This window comes from Rhea pennata, chromosome Z (assembly GCF_028389875.1).
Source record: "Rhea pennata isolate bPtePen1 chromosome Z, bPtePen1.pri, whole genome shotgun sequence".
NCBI classification, from domain to species: Eukaryota; Metazoa; Chordata; class Aves; order Rheiformes; family Rheidae; genus Rhea; species Rhea pennata.
The window spans coordinates 42085228-42113181 of record NC_084702.1 but is presented as its reverse complement, the minus strand read 5'-3'; the positions used below and the strand labels follow the sequence as shown (position 1 = coordinate 42113181).

Below are 27954 nucleotides of genomic sequence, written 5' to 3'. Positions count from 1 at the left end.
AAAAATAAATTAAAAAAAAGACTAGAGTTTTAAGTAGTCCTCATCAGTCCTTTTGTCCTAAAATCTCTGAAGTTAGATAAGAACCTGAATTATTGAAGAATAAAACAACAACAGAAAAAATTCTTATGCAGCAATTAGAAAGAAACTCTAAAAAGGAAGAGAAAGACTGAAAAGAAAGTCCTTCTTCTGCGATCACGCTTAAAGGGCCACAGCAATGAGCTGATGTTGTGTACCATGGGGATAAAAGCCCAGGTGAAGGCTGCCTTTATCTTAAACGCTAAGCATTTCAGAAAGGGCCTGTGCATTATTCGCATCTGCTGTCATGCTGAGCCTGTCCTCAGAGTTTATCAAATAGTAATAAAACTACCACACTCAATTTTTTCTAGAATACGTTTGTGGCAGATAATCTGAGAGATGATATACAGTAATAATGCAGTAGCCTACTGTGTGCCTGAAGCATAGCTGATTTCACCCGCCTGGCGTACATGGACCTCATTGGGCAAAGCAATTGAAAAATAAGCATGATCAGAGAACATCCAAGGCCCTATACTTAACAAAGAGATTTTTTTTCCACAGTTTATTTTATTTCATTTGCATTGTGATTTACTCAGCTAATACAGACTGCTCTAAGTGTTCCTAGTTAGTTTCCATTTTATTTTTTCTTGTTCTTGTTCACTTTTGCTGGGTGGAATGGCCATATGTTCCTGCAAATCAGCAGAGTTCCTATTTATAGCACCTGCCTTGATGTTTTGTTCCCAAAAAAAAAAAAAAAAAAAAAAAAAAAGGAGCAAACACATAGGAAAATATGATTTATTTTTGATATGTCGTTGGCCAGTTTGTATGATGAAACTGCCATGCATGGAGGATGTTTTTTCTGCATGGGCTTCTTGCGTGGGCCTTGACGTGAAATTTATGGTGGCCTCCTTTCCATATACATCTCATGAAGCCAGACCAAGTGCTATTTCTCTCTATATATTCTGCATATATACATTGAAGTAAGTGTTATACAAAGGGGATTTTATTAATTTAACTAAATCTCTTTCTAAATTGAGATAGTAAAATTCAGAATACTGCATACGTGTATACAAGACATTGTTACTATCATGTGATCTTGAGTACCAGCAGCTGTTATGTTACACAGTGAACAGAGCTGGAGGCTAGATCTTTTCACTTGGCCTATTTGGACTGGTAAAAACTAGCAGGCAGTAAGGCCCAGGATAGTTACCAAGCAAGGGAGCAGTGCAGAAAATGGGGAATCTTAGAAAGTCCTGTTGGTAGTGGATTGTGCAGCAGGAAAAGCGCTATGTGAACGGCAGATGGCTCCAACTGCGGAGGAGAGGGGAGGGAGCTGTGGTAGCTGCACGTGCTGGAGTTCTTCAGTAACAAAGCTGCTGGGAAGCAGGCACGTTTTGTAGAAGTAAAGACATAGGTCTTCCTCCTTGCAAGGCTGGGGGTGTAGGACACTAAACTGGCCCTTCTGCACTGATGAAAAGCAGAATTTTTGTGTCGGTGAAAATAATACTTTATTTTTTTTCTACTTTCATCTAGCCAGATACGTGTAATCGTGCTCTCTGTCCTTGTGTATGTCTGTTAGTCCACAATATAATTATTGACTCTATTGGCCAGCTTCAACAAAATTCAGCAGAAGGTGGGTCTCGAAGATATAAAATGCCAGCAGCAGGCTTGTTAAAAATGTGACTTGGCAGCTTCCAGCAGCCTCAAACATATGCTTTAGTTCTGGCGTAGCGAAAAGTCAGCGTGGGGGAGGTATCCACAGTGGATGAGTAGGAGAGATGGGCTGGGCTGGGCTAGGAGGAGACAGGATGCAGAGGGGCTAGGTATGGTGGAGGGAAGAAGGGGGGCTGTGGATATTGGGATGCGGGGACATGGAATAAGCTGAGGGTAATGCAGTGGCAAGCTTTGAAAGACATGGATTCAGTTTTGAGGGAGAGGAGTTCAGGCAACACTGAAAATGTGTGTCTTTGATGGGCTCTTCTAGACATTTATGGGGCACCTGAGTTGTGCATGTCTTCTGCAAATCCTGTGCTGGATAGAGAAGGGAGATTTTATGCTACCTGGACTCTTTGGTATGTAATAAAACAGAGGTCATCCTGCAAACTTAATATAATTCTGTGAAGAAGTCAGTCAGTCATGAGACACGAGCATGATTACCATGCACCGTCAGTTATGATTCTTGTGTATATGTAAGAAGGAGTCCTGTGAACCATGCTGGGTTCTCAGCTTAAAGAGTTGAACAGTTTTTCCCAGATTTCCCTCCCACAAAAATGCACTTCTGAGGAAAGAGGAAAGTTTTAATGTTTTCAGCCCTGCACCATAAAATGTTGTAATACGGGCATGTGGAAAAAACTGCTGAAAGACTTCCTGCAAATTTAGCTGGAACATTTCTCTGCATAAATGTGCTCTATGATATTTCATACAAATGAATCAAAAGTGTCTGCTTTCCACTGGCTGATCAGGAAATATCTGTTCCTTCTCACGCCTACAGAGACAGCTAAACTGATTTTTAGCACATGAACACAGATCAGGTCAGAAACCTCTTCCTGTCCACTCCAACTTGATTGCTTTTGGCACGCTCGCTGTGTGCTGCTATTGCCTCTGCATGTCAAACACATCTGAGCTATGCTGTGGGAGCAGTTTTGCCTTCACTGACAGATAAAGATGTATTTTTATCCAAGGTAGACACAGCCTCGTTCAGTGCAGACACGCAGATGTGGCCACATTAAATGATGTAGGAGAGAGCAATCCATTAGCCTCTCCATAAAGTGTTGTCCATTTTTATACTGGATAACTAATTAGCTATCTCATCGTAGAGCACACAGCTGGGACAAGCTCTTAAATTTTATTGTGGTGTAAAGTAGATGAGTCTTTGGCTGATCTCCTCAAGCAATGTCATGATAAATGCTGCCACTTTAGAAAGCCAAAAAATATGTGTATTGCACTGTAAGAGACACTTAAAAGAGCACTGGATGCCAGTAAAACAATGCCTAAGGGAAAAGGTATGTATTCTTATTACATGTTGTCTAATGGCTAGCCACTTACACAAACTAAAATCCCAGTATAAGATGCACAGTCAAGAATTCATCTCAGATGCTAATTCAAGTGTACACTGTAGCGTTGCTTTCCTGACTGGTATGCTCTAATGTGTTATTTACTGGATAATAGTTCATACAGGTTTTTTTAATTGTGAAAACATGGCTGAGAGATATTGCACTAAAATATGTGTCACCAAGACACATTCCAATAAGATACTCTGCTCCTACTCTTGTGCATCTTTTTTTTCCAAGGCTTCAGAGACTTCTGCTGAAGATTTTATCAGCAAGAAATACTGGATTTGTTTCCCTGCTTTCTACTTTTTGGCAATCAGTGTATTTTTTTTCTCTCTCTCCTTTTCTAGCAATGTAGAAGGCAACTCTAGATCCCAGAAATTTTGTTTTCTGTTTGTGCAAGACAGGAACAGCATTTTTAAAGTAATTCAGTGATCAGTAAATTCATGTGTACTGCAGGCTCTTCAGCAAGACAGTTGGAAATTTGAGACTGTAGGAGCATCTCTTAGATTGCTTCCTAGAAGCTGCTGTTGTGTTAAAAGAATCAATAATTTTCTCTGAGATGTTTTTCTTCTCGCTTGGGCTATCTTTGCCCTCCCAATTTTCAGTTTCGTATTCACTTCAAATATGCACCTAAGGATCTCATGCAGAGCAGGTTTGCAGAAAAAAGCTACAGAGCATTAGTTGAGTGACTCAGTGTCACAAAGGTAGCAGTCAGCAAACTGCTGCTATAGCTTATTAGGAAGACGTTAACTCATGCTGGGCCATAACATATCTAGTACTCACTTAAATGTTTTACTTTCTCTCTTTCTAGTACCTGCATGCAAATGGGATTGTGCATCGTGACTTGAAGCCAGAGAATCTGCTCTATGCAACACCAGCACCAGATGCACCATTAAAAATTGGTGAGCTGAACTAAATATATGCTAAATATATTCTTTTGTATCACTAGTGTATATTTCACACCTCATTTTATTCTATGCTAGCACTGATACTCAGATGAATAGGCATGTTACTTGTTCAGCTAGAGTTCTTCATGGTGTTTTGAAGACAAATGCAAAACTAAATTCCTGCCCTGAGGAATTTACAGCCAAAATCATGCAGATTATGGCAGCCAAAATTGTACAGATTATGGCAAAGAATGAACAACGCAGGAGGAACAAGGAGTATCATGAGATTGGCTTACAGCTGCATACATCTCTTCTGTGTCCCTTTCCTGTTAAAACTAACATACTAAAAGTGAGAGATTTATTGGTATGAAAGTGAAAATGGGCAGATAGGCAGAAGAAGGCAAACTAAGGAAGGCTGACCTCAGTTTTGAAAGGAGATTTGAAGGATAAGAAGTAGTCCTTAAAAGAGAGGAGGGAACATCCTTGAGACACAGTCAGCGTCACAAGGACGGGTGAGGAGAGAGAGATGGTGCAGTCAGGCTGTCCTGACCTGGGAATATGCCCAGCCAGTCCCATCACGAAGGACAGCCACTTGCTCAGGGCCTGATCTCCAAAAATGCCAGGTGCTTCCCGTTCTTGCTGGCGCAGACGGGTGCTTTGTGAATCCCTTGGCTTGTGGAGGAGCGAGCGCCGGGGCGATGCCCCTCGCCCGATGGCCGCCAGCCACCGCCCTCCAGCCTCGGGGCCGTTGTGGGTAACCTGCTGCTCATGGTGCTGCAGGGCCGCAGCACGAGGAAACTGGGAGCAGTGGCACCCCAACTGGTGAGCTGCGTGGGCTGAGGCATTTCACATGTGTTAACCTGGAAAAGGGTTGATTTGTACGTCCCAAAGGGAAAAAAAAATCCTGAACCTTCTGCTCATTTCCTCTTAAAGAAACAGACCTCTTCCATATGAGGTTTCCCAGTGAGTAATATTCCAGGTGTGCAGAGGTACCCAAGACGTAATCGATTTGGAAATAACCACCTTATGCTCCCTTACGGGAAGCGTGTTAGGAGTGAAAGCATTGCCTTGTCTGTCAGGCCTGTGTTTATCATGCGTTTCAAGAACCAGATTTCCAGCAACTAGATATCAGCAATTTCGTATTAAAATGAATTTCCAGAAAGCCTGGCATTTAGGGGTGATAGTATCTTAATTTGCATTTTATCCGCGTGCTCACCTTTCCTGGAAGGGTTCTAACAGCGCTAACATGTAATAGGTTAGCGGACCGTCCAGTGGCCGTGCTGAGGGCTCCTGAAGCGTTTGTCCCCGTACGCACGGGCTCCCTCGGGGGAGACGGGAAGATGTAGCTGTCTGTCTCTCACTGAGGTTTAAAAGCTGCAAAAATTTTTCGAAATAGAAAGTAGACTAGTTTGCAGTAAGAAATCCGAATTTCCAAATCTCTGTGACAAACTGAGCAGTATCGGGGGTGTGCGTTGTGATATAGATCCCATGCATCTTGCACTTCCTAAGGCAGTGTGTTACTTTTTTTCTAAAATGCTATGCTGCTTTATCTTCTGGCTAAAGTTATTACATTGTTTAAAATGAGCTCTGATTTACAATGAGTGGTTGTGTTTATAAAAGTAAAGTGTATTTTGGTTTAGATAAGCAATATATAAACAGTTAGGGACAAGTGAACCCTAACTATACCTTTCCAAATAAAATGCAACCTGCTTTTACCCTGATCCCGAATAAAAGCATTCATTTTTACATGCATGCTGACAAAACAGGAGCATTTTCATTAGGTGTTTTTTAAGGCCAGATTGTCATCACCTAAATTGAAATTTGAAGAAGCTGGGTTTATTCTCAGTGAAAATGGAATGAATGGTCAAGGCTTCAGCTTTTCTGGCTCTCAAAAGATGAGTTGTGCAAGAGCCTGGTGTAACACCGTGAAGGCTCTTGCTGTCTGGACAGCAGTTCACAGAGGAAGCACTGCAAACAGGATCATCAGGGCTTCTGCTGGCCCAACCGTGACACCTCCAAAAGGCCTGTGTCAAAATACTGCTGAGATTTTAGCTTGCAGGGCACTGGGAACTCGGCCCCTTGTCCAAGAAATCACTGATGCTTGGTTTTTAAACACAAAAGTTGTTCTGTTGATTTTATTGGAGTGCTCGCAAAGTGAAAGCTGAATATATACTTAAAATGAATTTCTGGATCATTCCTTCTGTGACGAAAAGTAAATCACATTCCAGGAAATTTTCAATTTAGCTCATAGTTTCAGATAACATCACAGGTCAAAGGTTTATGAAATATATATTCTGCACTTTTATTTGGTGTTCTATCTAACATCCTAAATATACTCTTATCCTCTTAGGCATTGCATAGTATTGGCTGTATGTGTTCTTCAGGTTGGAAACTAGTTGCATTTTAAAAATATTTGGGTCATTTAAGAGCCAGAGATACTCATTTGTGTGGACAAATTTTGCTTCTGGATGACAGGATGGATGGATTTTTTAAATTCATCTTCAAGTCTGGAAATGACTGTACTGTTCATTTAATGCATAAATGCTCATTTAATTACATATACAATGTAAATAAAAATGCTTTTACAAAGAAGTACAAACATTAATATTTCTAAAAAAATCTCAACAGCTGATTTTGGGCTTTCCAAGATTGTGGAAGACCAAGTGACCATGAAGACAGTTTGTGGAACTCCGGGGTACTGTGGTATGTTACTTGATTATTTACAGTATGCTGAACTTAGTATGTTGATGTTACATTTTTTTCTTTCCGTGATGAAATTTTTTTTTTTTTTTACTAAGTTTAATATTCAGAAAGCCTTTGAAAAGCAGAAGTGAAGAACTAAAATTCAGAATTGGCACTGGATTAAATTTTTCTAAATTCATATTCTCAAGAGCTGAAGTTTAATAATCAGAACATATGTAATACTGTAAGTTCATCACTTGCATGGAAGTAAGTCCAACTGTCATAAAAATCATGAAATTCTGAAAATAGTATTGGAGAGGCATCAGCAGAAGTGTGGGTTATGTAAGGCTTCATGGAAAACACTAAAATTTATAGAGATGGTACTCAATATGAACATCTGAATATTAATTACAATGAATTTATCTTAAACTGATACCTTTTTAACACAGAGGAAGCTGAATTATTCCATAGAGTAGGATCATAACTTCAGCCACATAAACTTTAAATGTAGGTGTAAATCTTGACTTAAGCAGGTCATTCTGTTCAGTTGTGGAGTTGGACCTGCCTAGTGGAGAATTATGAGTATGATATCAAGGAGCACTTTGTGGCCGATCCTGTCAAGAAGGGGGGCTGGAGTAGATCTGTTTGTCCCTTTACTCTCTGAAGTAAAGCGGCTCTGGAACATTTAATTAATCTGTTTTTCTCCTAAACAAATTTAGAATGAAATCGTAGGTTGGCTTCAGTTCCACTATGATAGTGAGATTCAGCCTAAACTGTTCTTTGCCAAATTGACTAATTTGCCTGTGCAATCACAGTACCTGAACAAACATGATTTTATGGATAACTTCAGAGGAAACATAGGCCTCTTGGGTTTAGCCAAAATGGTGTCATACATAAGGATAGTAATTTTAATTCCTTGACTAATTTAGAAATTAGGTTATTAAATATTTGTTTACATTGGGTTTATGTTTTTCAATGGGTGGCCATTAAGGACAGTTTAACCTCATTTTATTATGGGAAATGTGCACACAGTTTATAAATTGTGACTTGTCTCAGTTATCCTGTTCTGTATGGTTCTGTTTTTTTTTTTTTTTCCCCCAAAATGGCACATGCATTACCATAGGTGAAACAGTTCTCTATCTACCTTTGATTTATTTGCATGTGAACATATAGGTGCAGTCATATCTTTCTCTTTGGGGAGGCCATTCCCTCAGTCTGAAAAGCCCACCTAAGTGCTATTTTTATTAGAGAAAACAGGTTTGGAGATTTCCAAAATGCTAAATCCTGCATCCTTTGAAAATCAGCAACCAATTCCTCTGGATTTGGTGGTGTAAATTAATAATTCTGACTGTACATTTAAGCCATAATTATTGTAGCATAACTATTAAAGATCACAAGATTACAGTAATACAAGCTAAACTGATAAGAGCATATATTACTACTGCTCACAACTGCTTTATGTTTCTTTATCTATCTTTCAACTTCATATTAAAGTACACTCTTTTTTTTTTTTTGAAAAATAAATCGCAACCTATTCATACATCCTAATGTTGTGGTTGTTAATAATGCATAGCATCTAATTTGAATACAAAAGAAATACCATGGATACTTGAAATTAAAACAGATTTACAGAGAATCACATTTAGGCAAAAATATGTTCCCACCCTGTCATATGGGAGAATGATGTCTTGATAAGCAAATTGAAAAAAACATGAGACTGATAACAGTGTGAATAATTGGCAGTGTGGTCTTTTTTCTCCATTTCTTTGGGGAGAAAAAGCCCTGTCAGCCTGCACATCTTCCATGGGAGCCACAGCAGACACGGTTCGTGCTGCGAGGAGACCTTGCCTGGCTGAAGATGCCCTGCGTGGCGTTGCATTTCATTGAGGATAGCTCTCTGGGGCAAACCAGAACTGCACCGATGCCTTAACTCTGCCTGTCTACTCAAGGAAGACACCTCGAATACTGTGGCCGAGCTGTGTGTGTGTGAATAGGTGGTCTGAGGAGCAGCGTAGGTACCTGAGGAGACATCCATGGCTCACACTGCCCTCGGCACCAGGGGAGCTAGGCAGGGCTGAGGAGCTGAGCAGGCGAGCATCCCAGGCTGCCTGCTGTGCTCCTGGTGCAGCATTATTGCCACAGCTCTGTTATCAGCAGAGGGGTGGCCACCTCCCAGACACGGGCATGAGACGCTTGCCTGGACTTCTGGGGCCAGAAAATGCGTCAGAGATGGATCCTGCTGTGCCAGAACATGCGCAAGAAGAAGGGCCCTAGACAAAAGAGGATTGCAACCGCCTTGGCAAACTGCTTGTGCCCACGCTGCTCTAGGGCTGTGCCAAGGCACTTTCATATCAGTAAACCAACTAATAGCTTGGGATGTCAATGATGTTGATTACTCCAAGGCAAGTCCACTGGGGTGGATGCACTTCTCATGGTGGATGCTCCCCTCCCACAACCAAGGTGATCTTATGGAGAAACCTATTTCTGCTGTTCTTGCTGACCTCCTGCTCCTGAATGGGCTCGTACGAGAGGCTAGTTCGAGCTGAGGCATGCTTCCGCACGTGGTAGCTTGCTGGGTGGTAAGCATCTCGGATAGTTTTGGATACAACTGAACTGAGTGATGTGGAAGCTAAAGACAATCACATAGAAATGAAGGGTTAAACACTGAGCTTTGGGGATTTTTAATGATTACATAGTAGGAAGTGAGTAGAAAAAGAAAAATCAGTTGAATTTTAGTGAAAATTGTCTAAATACCTGTGCAACTGCTTGTGCAATGAATCAGATACATGAGTGTGTCCATTAAACATGTTTCACCCTAAAAGAGGACAAAAGGTCACTGTTACTCATGTTCAGGCTTGGCAGGGTCTTAAATGTAGGCTTCTGAAAGTTGGTTGATGAGGGCCGGGTAACAAGCAGGCCAGAAGCCAGCAGTATAGGATTACCTGCGATTTACAGAGCATTTTCTCTCCCAGGCCAGCATGGGGAGTCCACAGGAAGGGTCGCATTCGGTACTGGCTGAGTTCCTGCTAAAAGAAATAGGTAGTTTAGCCAGCAGCATGGATTCGTTTAACTGAAACTTCTGCTCCTGCAAAGAAAAGAAGCCAGGAATAAACCTGCCTTGTAAACTTCTGCATATATCCCAATTCTTTGAAGCAACTATTTTTATATCTGTGAGCTGATATAAATGTATATTAAAGGGAATAAACAGATGAAGGGGTGTGTGAGAAAAGATGAGAAGGAACAAATATTTAACACTATTGCAGGTAATTCCTTCTGTGCTCATCCATAGGATCATATAATAATTTAGATTGAGAGGGACCCCTGAAGGTCATCTAGTCCAGCCGCCTTCTCAGAGCAGATCTGATCAGTTCAGGTTGTTCCAGGTCACATCTACTGGAGTCCTGAACACCTCCAGGGGTGGAGATCTCAGGGCCCTTATGCCAGTATTTGCCCACCCTCATGGTAACAAATATTTTACTTAATCAGAACTTCCATGTTCCAACTTGTGTCCATTGTCTTGTCTCCTTTCAGTGTGCACCTCTGACAGTAGTCTGGCTCTCTTCTCTGTACCTTCTCATCAGGTAGCTGTAAACAGCAGTTAGGCCTCCTCTTCAACTTCTCCAAGCAAACCCATTCCCCTCAGCCTGCCCTCATATGTTCTCAGCAGCTTAATGGCCCTCCACTGGACTTGCTCCAGTATGTCAGTGTCTTTCTTGCACTTTGGGGAGCCCCAAAGTGGACACAGGACTCTAGATGCGCTCTCACAAGTGCTGAATAGAGGGAAAGACCACTGCTCTGGACTGCTTGCTGCATTCTTGCTAGTACTGCCCTCGATGTGGTTGACTGCCTCTGCCCCAAGGACACACTGCTGGCTCATATTCAACTTGTTACTTCCCCAGACCTCCCTAGGCAGTCAGCCTACACTCTGTCCTGTTGCATGGGGATAGTCTATCCCAGATGTAAAACTTTGAACTTCCTTTTGTTGCTGTAGAAGCAAAGGGAAGATGATGTTGGTGAAAACAGCAAATTTACTCTCTTAGCTCAGGCACAGCTGATAATGTGATTCAGGTGTCATGGCCATTAGCTTGTATGGCATCTTTATTAAGAATACACAGGTGTCAAATATGCCTTGAAACAGAACTTATGCTAGTTTTTTCAGTTTCATAAAATTGTACTTTAAGTATTAAATACTGAAGTCCTTGCTGCCTTCTGTCATGGCTGTTATACTACGAATGCTATAAAATTGTAGTTAGTGTTTATTCCTTCTCATGTTTGTATATTGTAAAAAGTAGGTTAAAGCTTACTCCTATAATAGAGTTCTCAAAGTAGCATTGATTTGGCTGGGAGGGTTGAGGTTAAATGTCTATGCTGAGAAGAGAGAAAAAAGAAAGTAGGAACTTTGTGCCTACTGATATGGACCTGCAATCGTTGCTTTACCAACTGAGTTAATTGACCAACCAGCATTCCTGGTGTTTGGAAAATATTCAACTATTACTTTCCAGAAGTAGATGAAACACAGGAGGAACACTGCTGAAATGCCAAATTAAGCTATGAATAATTGATAGTCACAGGCTGCCAAGTCCTATATCTTGCCCATCCAGCTTTTGACAGCTTCTCCCTAAAGGACAGAGCAAAGAGAAAACACTAGCATCTGGATAGTTTGGCATCAAGGCCTTTTCAGTCTACAGTTCCTAGGATATGCAAAGGGATGCAGAGGATCGAAAGCAAGAAGACGGTCACAAAGCATTTCACTTGCCTAAAACATCTTCCCTTGAATGAACTTAAGGAGGGCACAGGTGATTGCTTACCGTAGCACATAAAAACAGGCCAATACAGAATATGATTCATGATCACTCTCTTACAGCCAACATCTCAACTAGCAGCTGTATTTTAGTGAAATTCATTCACCACAAGAAAAATTTTGTAAAAATGCTTGGTATGTTCCTGACATGGTAAACTCTTCCAGTAAGTTGAAGAAGTCTAAACCAGCTGCCTGGAGGCGGTTAGGTAGTAGTATATATTCTACTTTAAATCATGCTCCACGAGAGTATCCCAGCATAGTCCTTGGGACACTTAGCAGCACTGTGGAAGGTCAGCCTGAGGCTGATAGCAAAGGAGCAAGGCAGGAGTCTGAACCAGTCCACATGGGCACCCACAGTTTCAGGTGGGACAGGGAGATGTGAGGTTGCATATGGCTTGGGGAAGCCCCCCATCCTCTTGGCCTCATGATTCACAGCTATGAAACTGTGAAGCAGAAGAGTAAAGAGAAATGGTTCAGGTTTACTTAGCTGTGCAGCAAGACTGAGGGACTCTGTGGGCAGACTGTTGAATATGGACACATTTCTGCAGAGCGAAGCTTGCAGTGCAGGTATGCGCATGATAAGTTCTGGCAGCAAGGATGGCATATTACTGTCCCTGTCTCCCAGGTGGAAATCAGAGTCCATGAGCTGCTGATAGCAGGCACAGTGGGTCTGGACGTCCTGGGAAGGACCCATACATGCTGCAGCATTGATCTAGGTAGGCAAAGCAAGTGTGCCATGCCCAGGAAATGTGGCAGTCATCACACATGAAGTGTAGAGCTGATGGATTCAGGAGCCGTGATACCATCCCATAGGTTTGATAAAACTGATACAGAGTTTTTTAAGAAGGACTGTTGATAGATCAAAGTGTGGCTCAGCAGTGTCTTTTTAATTATTTTTTTCAAAATTAGTTGTATGTTTTTTCTGTGGTGATAGCATTAGCAAATACCTACATTGTCTGAAGAATATATCCGTCAGCTCAGCTTTCCATGAGGTGTGTCAGTCAAGCTGCTAGGGCGAAGATTAACTCTACCATTAGAAGGCCAAAGTCCCCAGAGAGTCTCTTTCCTTTATATCTGTTTTACACTACCCCCAAAACAATTGCCTGAAATAATCTTGTCTTTCCTCAGGGCTGAACTCCTTTATCGGAAGTTAAAGAAAAGCTTTATTTTTGAAGCAGTCTGTCTTGTAGTCCATCATAGCCCAAATATTCTATTTGCATATAATATGAGTAGTCAAACCAAACTGAAATCTCCTCATTGTGGACTAAAGCTTTAAAAAATAAATAAATAAATAAATAAAAGTTGGGGGGATGAAGGGGTAGGCTAAGGGGAAAGAGTAAAGAAAATCTGGATCTGGTCAGAACAGCGGTAAAGGAATAAAACATGTTTACAATCTTAATTAACCTTGACATCAGAATTAAATACTTAAAATATCAAAAAGCACCGAGTAAGGAGCCAAAAAACTAAAATGCCAAAACAGCAAATATCAAAATTTAAAAAACACTCACCTTTTTTGTCAGACTGCAGCTCCAGTGCTAGCAAAGCTCTCTATGGTTCCTTTCAGACATTTGAACATAAAAAGTGTCTTTGAAATTTTGCCTTTCACTTTTTTCTGGCTGTGCTTGGACTTGGCTCCTGTTGCTTTGTACTCAGTGAATGGGAATCATCCGCCTAATTAAGGGTTTAAAGGGGCTGGCCATGACTGTCTTTGAAAGATGGTTACAGAAGCGCAGTGAGTTTAAGTCATACACATTTGAAATTCTTGACTTTTGTGACTGTTATTTATTTGCGTTCAACTTCTGTCTTACTAACAAGGGTTTTATCACCTACAGCACCAGAAATCCTACGAGGATGCGCCTATGGCCCCGAGGTGGACATGTGGTCGCTGGGGATTATCACCTACATCCTGTAAGTGCAGGCAGTGCCACGGAGCGGTACGCGGGTTTATCACTTGTAAGCACATTCAGGTTTTTATGACATTATGGGCTGTGCTGTTGGAAAACAAAGAGATCCTGAACTTGAATTGTGATATTCCAAATGCTATTTAAGTCAGTCCAGTGCTAGAGAAGCATGGGAAAAGATTTGTAACATTTGTTAGTCAATGACAGCAAGGTCTGTGCAGAATCGTGCTGTTAGTGTGTACTATTAACAGTGAAGCTGTTCGAAGAAAAAGAAGGGTGCAAGTACCAGAAAGCATCATACCTTTTTTCTCTCATTCACACAAGCTATAAGATACACTGTAACTCTACTAAGATTTTTGAGGTCACCATAGTCATCGTGAGCTTTCTGGCTAAGACCAGAAAACGAATGCTCCCTTCTGGAAATTCCCACGCATCATCAGGGTGCCCTACAGACGCTTTGCTGCCTGCATAACTGTGCAGCAGCCCAGGCGCAGCCTGTCGCAGCGAGAGCACTAGAGGGAGAGCTCCGCACGCCGCTGGTGATCTGGCCTGACACGTCTGCTGGCTTAAATGATGAATGTTAAGGGTGAAACATTCCATGCTTCACAAAACAGCTAGACATACGTTTGACAAAGGGCTGTAAGTGATGCTGCTCATACATATTTTACACAGTTGAAGTTGTAGACCAAAATGTTCCAACAGTTGTGTCTAAGGGTAGGCACTTATGTCCGGGCTGTAGTATGGCTGGTTCTAAGTTGATTGACGAAGGTTGCAATTATTTTGGTATCTGTCAAAGCGAGAATTACTCTGTATCCATTCTGTTGACACTTCTCTTTATTGGAGAACAAATAATTTCAGTTATTCCCTTGGCAACACTGATGTTAAGCTGACTTACACAGTTGTATACAGTACTTGCAGAATGCCTATTATGGAAGAAAACAGGATTTTACACATATACATAAAAATACAAAAGTCAAATATATTTAGTCCCATTTTCTTTCCCCTCTGGGATTCACTAAATGTGTCCAACAACTACAATGTGTAATAAAAGAATTGGTTTCCATATATCTTTGTAAGAAACAATTGTATTTTCTTGAGTTCCTATTAGAAGTACTGCTAAGGATATATATGTACACTCTGACAAGCAAAATATTTTATCAGCAATATTAGAAAGCATCCTTTGTTCTGTACATAAGCTTCCAATAAGATCATAGCTCTCCTTTCATGTCCCTATAAATAATAGGTTACAATATTCCTATATAATATGTCAAAAAACACATGCGTGTAATAGCGATCAGCTTTGGAGGCCACACTTTGCATCTTTGTCATCTTTTTCTTTTTTTTGGCATTTTGTTATCTTCTCCTTTTCAAATGTGAATCCTTATGTCAAGGCCTGGCTCAAGTCTGTAGAGAATCACATCTCAAATACTGGCTGCACTTACACCCTATATTCCGATAGTGCCAACTTTAGTATCATCATTTTTATTTCAGTTTATGGAGTTTAGTCATCAACAGGTCAAAGTGACTTTTCCAGGGTTGTACAGGCACCCTCTAGCACTGGCTCAGCTATCACCCTGCGCCGATACAGGATGGCCACGTCAGGCTGTGGCAAGCAAGTGGCTAAAGTTGTTTCACCACTGTATCCAAGGCTACGAGGAGGATGCCAAAGTTTGCCAAAATTAATACATTCCTAATTGTTTCTTAGAACAATTCTAGTGGCTCAAGGTTGACAGATTTCAAATTTGCCAGCAGGGCTGGCAGTGAGATTGGAGGGATGCCTTTGACAAGAACGTCTAGACTGAGCCGTGGGTTTGCCTCAGTATTGAATGATTGAGGGATAGCTCTAGTACTTGGAATTCACAGCCACCTTTAATCTGAACTTGCTTTCAAGTGTAGGCAAGCTCCAAGTGAAAACATAGAGCAAGCTCCTATTTGAATACATAGAGTGGTATTTGCTATACACATCTCTTCCTAGAATTTGTGGTATGCATCCAACACCCCCCAAGCCGTGTTCACTTACCAAATTAGTATAAATACAAACATGCAAGCTAATTTCCTGGGTTGGACATGTTGCCAAAACAGGTGCTCCTCTAAGTCTTCCTCCTCCTATTCTCCTCCTCCATCCCCATCAAAATCCATTTGATCTACAGGGATAACCCAGGCAAAAAAGGTCCTACTCTATTCCACTTAACCATCTCTTCCATTTAGCTTTAATAATGCTGCACACTTAAAATTCTTTTATTGAGTTTAAGGCTTTGTAGGTCAACATATCTGATGGATTAGAATTAAAATCAGAAAGGCATCTGTACTGAAACTGCTTCATTAATCCTGCAGCCTTAAGGGCAGTATTGCATATCAGCCTCATATTTTAGTAGAGGGAATGTACATATGTAATCTTAAAATATGTAGCTGAATGTACCCCAAATTAGAGTAGATGTAAGAGTTAACTGCCATGCTACAGAGTATGTGTGTGTAGAGCTACATCTTACCACCATTACAGTGCTTACTTCCCATTAATTTAAGAACTTTAATGCAAACTTTGACAGCACAATTGTTATTCTTGATGCAAATTATATTAAGACATACTGATGTAAATTGTCATCATTCCAGGAAAATCATGTTTACAATTGTACTGGCAGAAAGAAGCAGTCCTCTTGTATTCCAGGTTAGAAATACTATTGCACATTTGAGATGCAGGTGGTAGTCAACAAATCTAGAGGCCTTGCCTCTGGTCAAAATGGATTTAATTAAAGGTGTTTTTTTTTTACCAACTTACTTAGAAGATTACAAAGCACTGTCTGGTCACTTCTAATTGATTTCTAAACCTATTTACACTGATTTTTCTTTATTCAGTATGTAATTGAATTAAAATGAATCAGCATAAATCTGATTTAAAGGAAAAGAGCAGCCTGCTGGGTTTTACCATAGTTTAAGTAAGTTACAATATTCCTAATTTGAAAATAGCACCTATAGTTTTTGTTGATCTAAGGTTGTAGATAGACAAAAATCTGTCTGTTGAAATGGAAAATTTTTCTTATCCATAGAAATTGTTTATAATACTCCAATAGGTGATAGTAGTGAGTTATGATAAAAATATTTTTAAGAGTAAGTAGAAAATCACTTAGTTGAGCCTATCACTGCAGCAGACAAAATGGAGATTTCGTCAACGTTTATAAACACCAACAAGAAGTCAAGGAGATTTCAAAAGAATGAGGCTGAATGCAGAATATTCTATGTGTAATTGCATTTTTTTCCACACTACAGTGACGGGTACTATTTTATTGCAGAGCTAACCATCGCTGCAGTGGCTCAAATGGTAACTAAAGGAACTAATTCATAGGTGCAAATACAGTGCTGAGAGTTAACGTTTGGTTCTATCCCAGATTAAGCACTTTGTAGTTACAAGCAGCAAGTTGTCAGATCTCTAACGAATAGGAAAACCCTGTATTTTACGGCTTGTGTGTTCAGTGCAAGGACAAGAAAGATCCTGAACTCAGGTACAATTTCTAGTGCTGAGCTTGTATTCTGTGTCTGGGATTATTGTCTGTAATGTGTCTTCAGATGCTTTAATATGAGAAGGGAAAAGATGGAGAGGACCCTAGGGAAAATCCACGTAGTTTCCTGACTCACACGTAGCTCTACACCTTGCAGGAGGGAACTATCAGGGCTGAGGGCAAGTTGGACGTGTTTGATCCATGGGTTTTCAAATTCCAGGCAATGCTCAAGATTGGCTTTAGGTGCTGTGCTAATTTCTGATGTGGAAGAAGTGTTAACGCAGAGGATAAAGAACAGAAGGATCAAGAAGCAGCAGAACCATGACAAGATACCCCATGTCGTGATTTTGAAATCACCCACAAAGCACTACGGTTTTAAGCCTATGGAAAGGCACAGCCAGCAACTGCAACGTGTGGAAAAGGAGCTACTCTAAAAACCTTGGCTGAAAGCATTTACACAAATGAAGTTTTCCAACACAGTCAATACAAGCCTTAAACATAGTCTCATTATATGTAATCAGTTACCTAGTAACCAGAAGATAGTTTTGGCTGAAGCAGTTAGTGGCCTGACAGCCCTGCTCAGCAAAGGTATTCCTTGGGGATCGGAGCCTAATTGAAACAAGCTCAGAAAAGACAGGAGGAGGAGCAGGCAGATGCAGGGGAGGAGAGCAAGGTGACCATGGCCATCTCCCACCTATTTGGGCACTGTATTTGGAGATTGGATTCCTGTATTTTAACCTATTTCTGCCAGTCTTGCAAATGGATATGCTAACACTGGACTTCTCTTTTCTCTGTAGCAGTATAACTTGGTGCAGCCATTCCACCCACAGGCTGTACCCTGTGATTGCAAAAAAGCACTCATTCCTTGAACACTATCCCCCTCTCAGGACAGCAAGCACAATGATTGGTTTAAAAAAAATAAGAACATGTTAAATTGCAAGCTTACATTTACCAGAATTGTATTTTTCTCTTTCTTTGTAGTTCTCTGTTGTTTTCTTGTCATCATCTTGTGTTGGCTATTGCATTTTCCTGAAACAGGATAGCAGATAGCCTTTTTTTTTTAGTAGAGAATATGTATTCTTTAAATAGGAAATCACTTTAAAACATCTGATTATACGTGCAGACATGATTAAAGCAACAGGAAAGATATTACATAAGTGAAAATCATTTACATGAATTTGCATTCCCCATAAAGATTTGTGGAATATATCTAATTTGTAAATTAAATCTTCATTCAGATAATTTGCAAGGTGTTATTTGGAACAATTTTTTTCCCCCAGAAGTGCTCTTACGCTCTGTTTAGAGAGACTTCAGAAGGAAGAAGCTGGCTATAGTGTTTGTGGAGCCAATGACAAGCATGGTGTGAAATGGAACTCAGAGAAGATAAGGTCATAGCTGAAATATTAAATTCATGCTTTTTAACTGCCTTTAGGGTGGAAAACTTCTATAATGGAAGGCATCAGAAGATTTGTGGGTCACAGAATGATGGATCAAAAGGATGAAATAGTATTAACCCCTTAACCCACATAGTCTAAATGAATTTAAGGGTGAAATAACTGAACTCCTAACAGAGGCATGTAACCTCTCATTATTTTCCATGTCCACTGGTGCCTTAGCACCAGCTAAAAGGTGGAAAACAAGCATAAAAGTGAATGATTGGTCTTGATCCTTGAGAATGAGATTTCGAGATTCTGATAATAACTCTGTGAAAATTTTAACTTGATGTTCAGAAACAATCTAAAAAAAAAGTGAATCTAGTGATAGGAATTATTAGCAAAGAAATGGAGACTAAAATAGAAAACATCATTATGCTAACATGCAACTTCATGGTGTGCCCACACTGAATAGTGTTTGCACTCACTTCAGAAAGACACATAGATTTGGAAAAAACTCACAGAAGAGGGCAGGGATGAGCACAGACTTCAGAATGAGGAGTGATTAAAGAGTCTAAGCCTGAGACCAGCAGATGAAAGATATACTAGAAATATATTGTGGCATGTAGAAGGTAAATGGAGGTCAATTGTTTGCTGGTTTTCTCCAGAAAAAGCTCTGGGGTCATCAAATAAAACTACTGAGTGGCATGTTCCAGGCAAAACCCTGGAGGTGGCTGCTTGCACAGTGCTCAGTGGGGCTGTGCAGTACCGTGACACAGCCTAGTGTGGGTGCTAGAGATTTGTATTCACTCAAAAAGAGACTTAGAAAATATCAGGAGGAAATAGGTCTGTGGAAGTCTATTAAATACAAACATGTAATTTTTGGTTCAAGAAGTCCCTGAGCCACAGATCACTGTTTCTCTACTCTTCCCAGAATGTCTGCTTTTAGCTACTCAGAGGCTGAAAAGCTTAAGGAGCTTTTGGGTTTACTTTTCTTAGCTACCCTTATGTAAAGTCCCTCTATAAACAGTTCTAACTAGAGATGTGTGACAACAGAAAATTTACAGTTTGATCAGCTTTTCCTAGTGCTTGTGAATGTTTATAGCCAACATTTTGTTTTGCTCTGTCGTAGAGCTAGGAGTTGAGTGCAAAGTTCAGGTATGCATCCAGATCCAGTTCCCTAAAGTAGTGGACAGGATATAAAGTGGAGAAAGATCTTACTGAGAACTGTTTCTTGCAGCCTGAAACCAATTAATCTTCAATAAACTTCTCTCTCACTTTTTTTTATCCTTGCAGACTTTGTGGCTTTGAACCATTCTATGATGAAAGGGGAGATCAGTACATGTTTAAGAGGATCCTGAACTGTGAATATGACTTTGTTTCCCCCTGGTGGGATGATGTGTCTCTGAATGCTAAGGATTTGGTAAGTACAACAAAAATGAGAGCATAGTATCTTTGCTGATATATATTATGTTATTATCTCTTCCACTGACAAAGACTGTGCATTTTGGCGGGGAGGGTGTTGCTTTGGAAGGTGGTATTAGTTAGTTAATTGTTCGTATGACTCTGCTTTTTTTCTTCTTATACCTGGGTATATTATACAGCTGTAAAAAATCCCACAGGAGTCCAGTGCTGTAATTTTAGAAGGTACTGAACACTCAAAACTGTGGATGTTCAGGCTTTCCTGTGATTTAAGCCACAGCTTGTTGGCAGTTGTCACAGTGTTCAAATATACCTGCTTTGCTTCAAGCTCAGAGGTGTTTCATCATTCCTTTTTGTGGCATGTCCACCTTCAAGTAAACATAGAAACAAGCCCTACATGTTGAATAGTTTTCCAATCTGAACTTCAGAGGAAGACTAAAAAAAGACAATAAAGAGTGAAGCTCCCACTTCTTACTGACTGCACCTTTCTGTCTATGTAAGCATTTTCTCAATAGGTGAGGGAAGACTCATTACCATTAAGTATGGTCTATTAATAAAATGCAAGGACTGGCATGCTGTCTGCACTATAGTCTTTTATTACTGGATGAAGTAATTGGATCTATTAGACACTGATCTACAAAGATGAATATACCTGAGTTTGACTTTATCAACAGTACTTGGGCAATTCAGTTATTTCATTAACATTGAAGAAACAATTGCTCAGTTCCATATTGCTTATACAAACTGTCCCATAAAATACTACATTAATTAATGTTTGTAAAGTATTTCAGGATGCCTCAAATGAAAGGCACTGTAGAAATTCGAAGTATTTTTTTGTTGTTGTATTAGATTTTAAGTTTTTTTAAGCTCAAGAAAATATCATTTAGTGCCTTGTGTCATCAAAAGTCAGATAAGCAGCAGTCTGCAGCAAAGCTGCATATTCCCTGTATGAGGAGAGCTTTGATCAAGACTGATCCCTACCATTTTGCTAAAGTAAAGCTCAGGGTTTCAGTTTTGAAGACTTAATAGCAAGTTCTAGATAATGATGAAGCCTGTGGCTCTGAAGACAAAACTTGTGCTTTGGGAAGTATGGGGGTGTTTTGCTGCAGTGATTTGTTTAGGCCTCTTTGATGGAGTCGCTCACAGCGGAGCGACTGCACGTCACAATACCAACTCTCATGCATGCTCTTCAGGGCACTGTCTGTCTTTAATAGTTGAAGGGACTCTTTCTGGGGGGAATTTTAGACAGTCCTGAAGCGTGTCCTCTCCTCGCATTTGGGCCATGGAACAGTGGTGGAGACCTGTGCCATCATTTATACCCAGCTCCCAGAGGCTGCATAGTCAGGAGAGCAGCATAACTGTGCTCTGCTCAGTACCAACCTTATACTTCTTCACACCATCCTCACCCTTTTTTTTAAAACCTCACTTGTCCAAATGTACAGCAACCCCCATGAAATGCAGCTTGGCTGGGCACCCCTACATACCCAGCGCTCCGCTGCAGATCCACCTCGGAGATATGTCTGTAGTGCTGCATTTCCAAACGTTTCCTACCGTTGTGCTTGGAGAGCTGCAGCTTCCTCATCAAAATGGTAGAAGTGATGGCGTAGATGGCACTAGTTTCAGAGTGGGCTAGGAAAGAAGTACTTACACAGTACTTTATAGTTCATGTGTACACTAGATTATGCAGAGACTGAAAGAAACATTATTTTTTTCTCTGTCTAGCAGCAATTGTATGGTACAAGTCCACAAAGCAAAAAGCAATTGCATAGACTAGAATTTAAGCTTTCTAATCCATTTAAACCTTAACTGAATCCAAAAGTGAGATAGATGCTAAAAGCATTGCCTGACCAGGGACATTCTGAGAATTTATTAGTGTTTTGGTGACACTTCAGACATACAGTAGTCTATATAGATAGGGCCCAGTTGCACTGGTAAATACTCTTTCCAGTAGTGGTGACTGTTTGATTCTTTTTCTCCCCTCTCCCCTGGTAGTGTCTTTTTTACTCAAATGTTATTTACAGAGGACTGAAAAATACCAAAATCAAAACACACAAAGACCTGAATGTAAATTCTTACTAGTTGCTCAGAGCATCTTTCACTGAACTCAAGCAAACCAAGACCAAAACACCAAAATGCAAAATTTGGTAAACGTCACTGGAGAGTAAGTTTAAGTGTTCTGTATTTCTTCTCTTGTGATGCAGGTCAAGAAGTTGATTGTTTTGGACCCAAAGAAACGTCTCACCACTCTGCAGGCTTTGCAGCACCCATGGGTCACAGGGAAGGCAGCAAACTTTGCACATATGGACAATGCACAAAAGAAACTTCAAGAATTCAATGCTCGGCGTAAACTTAAGGCAAGTCTCTGAACATAATCTCTGTGTTGGATACAAAAAATACAGCAACGTTAGTAGCCTACAGAAGCCTTGCACAATATTCCCTAACAATATAGGTTTTTTTTATTTAAGATGACTGATGGAAATGAAAATGTTGAAGCTGATTTTGTCATTTGCTGCAGACAGACAAATAAACATTTGTAAGGTTGGCTGAAAACTGCACAGACAAAACTGCTGAGAATGAACACAGCTTTCCCAAATCCTTTCCTTCCTTCTATCTATCTGTCCATCCATCCTGTTTAGTGTTGCTTGCTGCATCCTTAGGATGCAGAACAGAATTAACAAAATTCTGAATAGTTTCCTCATAAGATTATATGTCCATAAATTGAGAAGATCTACCCTTGCATGTTTTGGTCTGTAAGCCACCCACAGTTTCTTTGCCTGTCGATACAAAGCAGGAACTTAAGCCATTCTTTTGTATGATCTAGAGTCAGCATTTCAGATACTTCATAAAATGTATGAGTTGAGAATAACAGCTGCAAAACATGCATTTCCAAGTACCCCTGATAGCAAATGAACAATTACATTCCTTATCTGGAAACTGAGCATTGTGTGGCAGGAGTGCAAGTGGGACCTGCAATGAAAACTGAATTAGATTTTGAGTCACCAATTTGCTCCTTTACCGTCTAAGCTATGTAGTTGCCATAAGCAGTAGCAGGAAAAAAAATTTAGGTGTGAATGGCAGGCAGTTGGGCTCCTAACTGACATGACAGCAGGAAGCTTCCTTCCCCCATAATCCCTTCTTCAGTCGTTTAAGATTTATGTCTGCCAAGAAGAGACTTCAGGGTTACTTCTGCACAGAGCTTACTATCAACAGCTGCATTGAAGCTGCCTTTGTAGTCCAGGAGAATAAGAGTAAAAAACATCTTGTCTGGGAGCTGTACAACCCCATGCAAAATCAAATTCTCAAGTAATAAATGACCCCTAGCTGTTTATTTTTACTCTCTTTTTCAATAATGTTAGGAAACAGGGACAGAGAATCTCTACGGGGCAAAAAAAACCAGTTTTGTCATTTGCAGAAGTCTTGGACACTGCACATATAATTCACAGTGACACTTTGCCCATGCAGAACTGATTAAGTGTGTCTATTAACGTTGTTCTCTTCAGAAAGACTTCTGAAATTGCCTTGTATTTACTGAAGATGCCATGCAGCATCATTATATCAAAATGATTTCAGAGAATGAGCAGAGTCATAAAATTCATTATTTCTGTAGGAGCTGTTAGATTTCCTTCCAGGAGGTCAGAAAGGACTGTGTTCCCTTTTTGCATGTTTTGATTTTGATTCTCTGTTTTTCCCCCATCTTCGAATTGCGAACTAAATTTTTTAAGTCTATTTTGTTTAGACTCATGTAGTTAAACCATTTGTATTTTTGAATTTAAATGCTGTTGCTTTTTTATGTTTACTTCTTTACTGCTTTTCTGTCAGAGTAAGTGAGCAAATCTCTATTAGTTAATAATTAGAGTTAATAGTTATTGTGTATGTACTTAATAGTTTTGTATTTACATATACATACACACACACATATATATGGTTAATAAAAAACTGTAAGTTTTTAAGTAGCTAATTCCTCCCCATAAAAATAAGAACAGAAAATCAGCTAGTGAATCCATGCTTTAGTTGTTATATTAGAATAATATCCTCTCTTGCTCAACATACGAGGCCAGCATAATGCTCTTCCTTTATGTTTAACAGTATATTTGTGTAGAATTGTAAAGCTCAAAACATCCAGTCAGTCATGATTTGGTCTATCATGTACTGTATTAAAGTTGTTCCGTATACATCCACAGGATTATCAAGACTAAAGGGCATCGCATATATCTTTATCCATTCTAATGTAACTGAATGACCTGTTCTGTTTCTAGTCTGTTTTCCCAAATCATCTCACCATTGTTATGCATGCATGTGATTTTCCTTTAACAGGTCCAAGACTCCCACTTTCAAAACTATTGCCACTGTCTTTGACTTACACCTTTTATTTTGACTTCACATTCCATATTAGCTGATTCTTCTTTGACACCAACTTTTCTATAGTCGTCTCTTTCATAAGCATCTTTGCACCTTTTTTTTTGCGTGGTTTCCTCTCCAAGCCATCCACAAAACTTGCTATATTCATTCTCATTCCTTTTGCAGACCTACTCTTTTGGTGATGCCTACACAAAAAGTTGGCCCAGTCAACACTAGCTAGGGTTGTGTCATACACAGAGATTAGTGTTTCTTCTCCCCATCTCCATGTTTTCTTTCAGACAATAAACTTTCCAAGGCAAGAGCTAAGTTAACTGTCTTAATGAGCATCTTCCCTCTGTGACATTTTATGTGATACAAGAGCCAGTCCTCAGCATCTGTGTATATCCAGGCAGTTGCCAGTTTGTCATACTTGACATATGCAGTATTGATAAATGTTGGTAAATATTAGACAATTGATGATTTTCCCTGAAATGATCAGTGATAATCACATTATTGAGATGGAAGAGCACTTTGTCATTGCCATCTAACTTACATGGAGGTGAGCTGTGGTAGTTTTTAAAAATAAAATAGGCATATGTGCAGCTGGAAAAAGAGTCTGCTCGTGTTGGCCAAGTATGAGACCTTAGGAAAGAAGCGCTTTTAAATCTTCGTACAGTACTTCAGATGGCATTCTCAGTCTGACTGGGCCCATGCAAGTGTCTGAATGTGACATTACCACAAAGACCAAACACAGTAGCTTTCGCTAGCTGCCTGATGCTAAGACTATAATAAAGGACAGACTGTGTCCTTTAAGGAACATCTGTTTGATCCTCTCTTTCTCAGGCTGCAGTAAAAGCTGTGGTGGCCTCCACTCGCCTTGGCAGTGCAAGTGGTCACAGCGTTCATGACAGCAACAAGCCCAGCCGCAACCCGTCTCCCGTCCACGACGGCCAGCCTGAAGAGAAACCCACTCAGGAAGCAGAAGCAGCTCCCGAAGAAATGTCTTAGGTCATTTGCTTCCTTGTTTCAGCTGAGATCTATCATTTCATACACCAGCTAATTTGTCATTCAGCAAGAGAGATTAGTAAGCTTGGCCTCTCTGGTTCTGCTTTGGGGTGCCAAATGCACAGGCTGGTGACTCTACGTTCAATGCATGTGACTGCTTATGAAAATAGTAAACTGTTCCATAAGGCATGTCATGGAAACAGTGTTATTTGCAGTAATACCAACAGGTGAAAACATGAGAATGAATAACTACCTACCATAATGCATATACTTCATATACATCTATACAGTGTTTCTAGGTGGCATTTGAAACAAATCTTATTTAATTTCATTTTACAGAAGTAGGTGTCTTCTGTATATGTCATGACATTTCTCTGAACTGCTTCCTTCCAGAATCATAGTCCTGCAGTAGACGAAGTGAAAGGAAACATCAAGCCAATGCTTTTAAAACTGATATGTGAAATAATGCTTTTTATCTGTAATATTTAAAAACTGTTTGGAGATTTATATGCAAAAAAACATTCCACTACTTCTGGGAAGAAATAGAAATGTTAGTTCCACTGGGCATGAAAATGTACATTCCTCAAGCTTGTGTTGAGAATGCCTTACTCTGACTTTACCAGTTTATATACAGTATTTTAATGACAAACAAAATTACTCAGATTTCTGCCATTTCATTCTCTAGTAAAATGTTAGCAAATCAAAATTATAGAGTAGAAGAGAATTAGAGTAGATGCAGATTTTTGAAATTCCATTGTATTTATTCATAACTTTTTAAACTGTGCAGCTAGAACATGTTTTTATGGGGCCTAAGGGAATAATCTGCAATTACACAAGTTTTAAATGCGTGAAGGAATCTACTCCATAGCTTAATGATTTTGCTCTGGAGAAACACTCTTATACAAGGTCTGGGAGCCAGTAATATAGTCTGATTGCTTCCCAGATAATTTAACCTCATGAGTAACTGGTTTCCGCTTGTCAACATAATTAGTCCAGATTTTCCTAACAAAGGACCCATCCTGTAAAATGATCCACCAGCACAGATCTTGCATCCACCTAGAGCTGCTCTGACTTCAGTTACAAGCTTTGTGCATGGATCAGCTTACAAAAGCAGGGTCAGGCTCTTGAGCTATCTTGATTATTTGTTGAACATAATGGATAGGAATTGGAAAATTATCAGCATCAGTACATATGACTGTTTACATTTGTTTGTTATTACTTTGATAGCACGTGAATTTCATAATGTATTGGTATATTACAGAAATTAAGAAAGAACTTGATGTACAACAATGTCATTTGTGTTTGTTAAACTTTTTAATACTGATAGTTACCTAAAACCCTAATACACTCAACATTCCTCTTTTGCTTTAATTGTTTTCATTTGTAATTGTTTGGCCTTGCACAACTTGCCTTGACAAAATATATCAGCTACTGAAAAAAGCCAGTCATTAATAAAACATTCAGTAGCTGTACTTCCTGTTGAAATTAAAGTAGAAGGTAATAGAATAGTATTCAAGTGGCAAGTTTGCTAAATAGTACAGAAAAAAGGTGAAAGATGCTGTCTTCACTAGGTGGAAATGCATGCTTATGTTGTACTTCATATTTTTACCCAATTTCTACTACTCTTTCAGGTTGTACAAAAAATTTGCTGATTAAGTGCAGTTGAAATTCAGAGTATCTGTATCCATCCTTTTCCCAGGTGGTGTGCTTTCAGGTAAAGTAAGATAAAGTGAGAAGTCTGGCAGCTCTATGATGGCTACAATGGTAGCAAGAATTCTGCCTGATTTTATAGTTCTGAGTGGGAATGGGCTGATAAGAAACTTCTGCAGATTTTTTCCTAGGGGAAAAAAATGCTATTGGTCCAAGCATGGAGGAGAAGATGATAGGTATATCCACCCATCTTATTTCTACTGTCTTCCTATAGCTCCCCCTGCAAAGTGACTGCACGGCTAATGCATTTCTCAGCCGTAGGTCTCCTCCCTCAGCTCTAGCCGTGAAGCTGACGGTTTTTGGTCAGCGTGGAGGTTTAATGGGAGAGGTCAAATTTCTGTAACATTTCCTCCCTCATTTCAGGGTACTGGCTTCTAATTGGCAGAAGTGGATTGGGCTGCACAGTCCTTGCATATCTGCAAGTCCTTGAGCAGAAATATCTTTATCTGAAATATCTTTAAGTGCAAAAGTAATATATTCCCAGCAGATTCTTAAAATTATTCTTTGCTAAGTTATACCTTTACATATCATAAATATGAACCGATGCCATGCAAATGGAGACCTCTCTGGGACAGCATGATCTTGGAGGCAGCTCAGTCTTGTGCATAAAGGCTCCAGGGCTTAAAATGCCTTTGCTTAGTTTCCTTTTATTGTGTTCAATCTAAAACAATCAGGATGGCTGTGACGAATGAATTGCCAGTATGTGACTCAGCAAAATTGTACGCCTGGCTCGTGCACAACAGTATGATACAGAAGGAACGGCAGCATTAGGAAGATGCGTGTTACTGAAGAAAGGAATGCTACGCGCATTGTTTTTGTCTGAAAAAAAAAATCACATCCCAGTGGCATCTGCCATAATTCAGACTTGGGGAAGTGCAACCTTGATGTCTTTTTGTGACTGAAACGTATGAATGCAGTACTGCCTTCCAAAAGCCATTGGAGGTGAGCCAGTTCCAGTTTCGTAGTTATGAAGTACTTGGATACTTAGCAGTGTTCTTTCCTGTTGAAATCCACGCTGTAAAATTTTTAAATGTTAAACATACCAGCGAAGTTTTTCAAGTACAAAAGGGAGGATCTTGCCATCTTTGAGAAGTATTTGAACTTAGTAAACCTTTTCCTCTAGAGGTAGATCACAGTGTTAGCCAGTTAAAGGCTAATATTTGAGAGTTAGACTGAGGATCTGATGGCTGTCAAATGACCAATGATTTCCTGCCTTTGCACAACGATAGCTTTAAGAAAAGAACAAAAAACCTTCAGAAAGATTCACTCCAAA

General features: G+C 39.9%; 1 protein-coding gene across 1 annotated transcript in view; it reads left to right on the top strand.

Annotated features, from left to right (window-relative positions):
- Positions 1-24974, top strand: part of CAMK4 (calcium/calmodulin dependent protein kinase IV) — a 166291-nt gene extending 141317 nt beyond the window's left edge. The window contains exons 7-12 of the mRNA XM_062600488.1: positions 3880-3970; positions 6584-6658; positions 13271-13346; positions 19503-19629; positions 21830-21982; positions 24810-24974. Coding sequence (XP_062456472.1) covers positions 3880-3970; positions 6584-6658; positions 13271-13346; positions 19503-19629; positions 21830-21982; positions 24810-24974 — 687 coding nt within the window. The remainder of the gene's footprint in view (positions 1-3879; positions 3971-6583; positions 6659-13270; positions 13347-19502; positions 19630-21829; positions 21983-24809) is intronic.
- The last annotated feature ends 2980 nt before the right edge of the window (positions 24975-27954 follow it).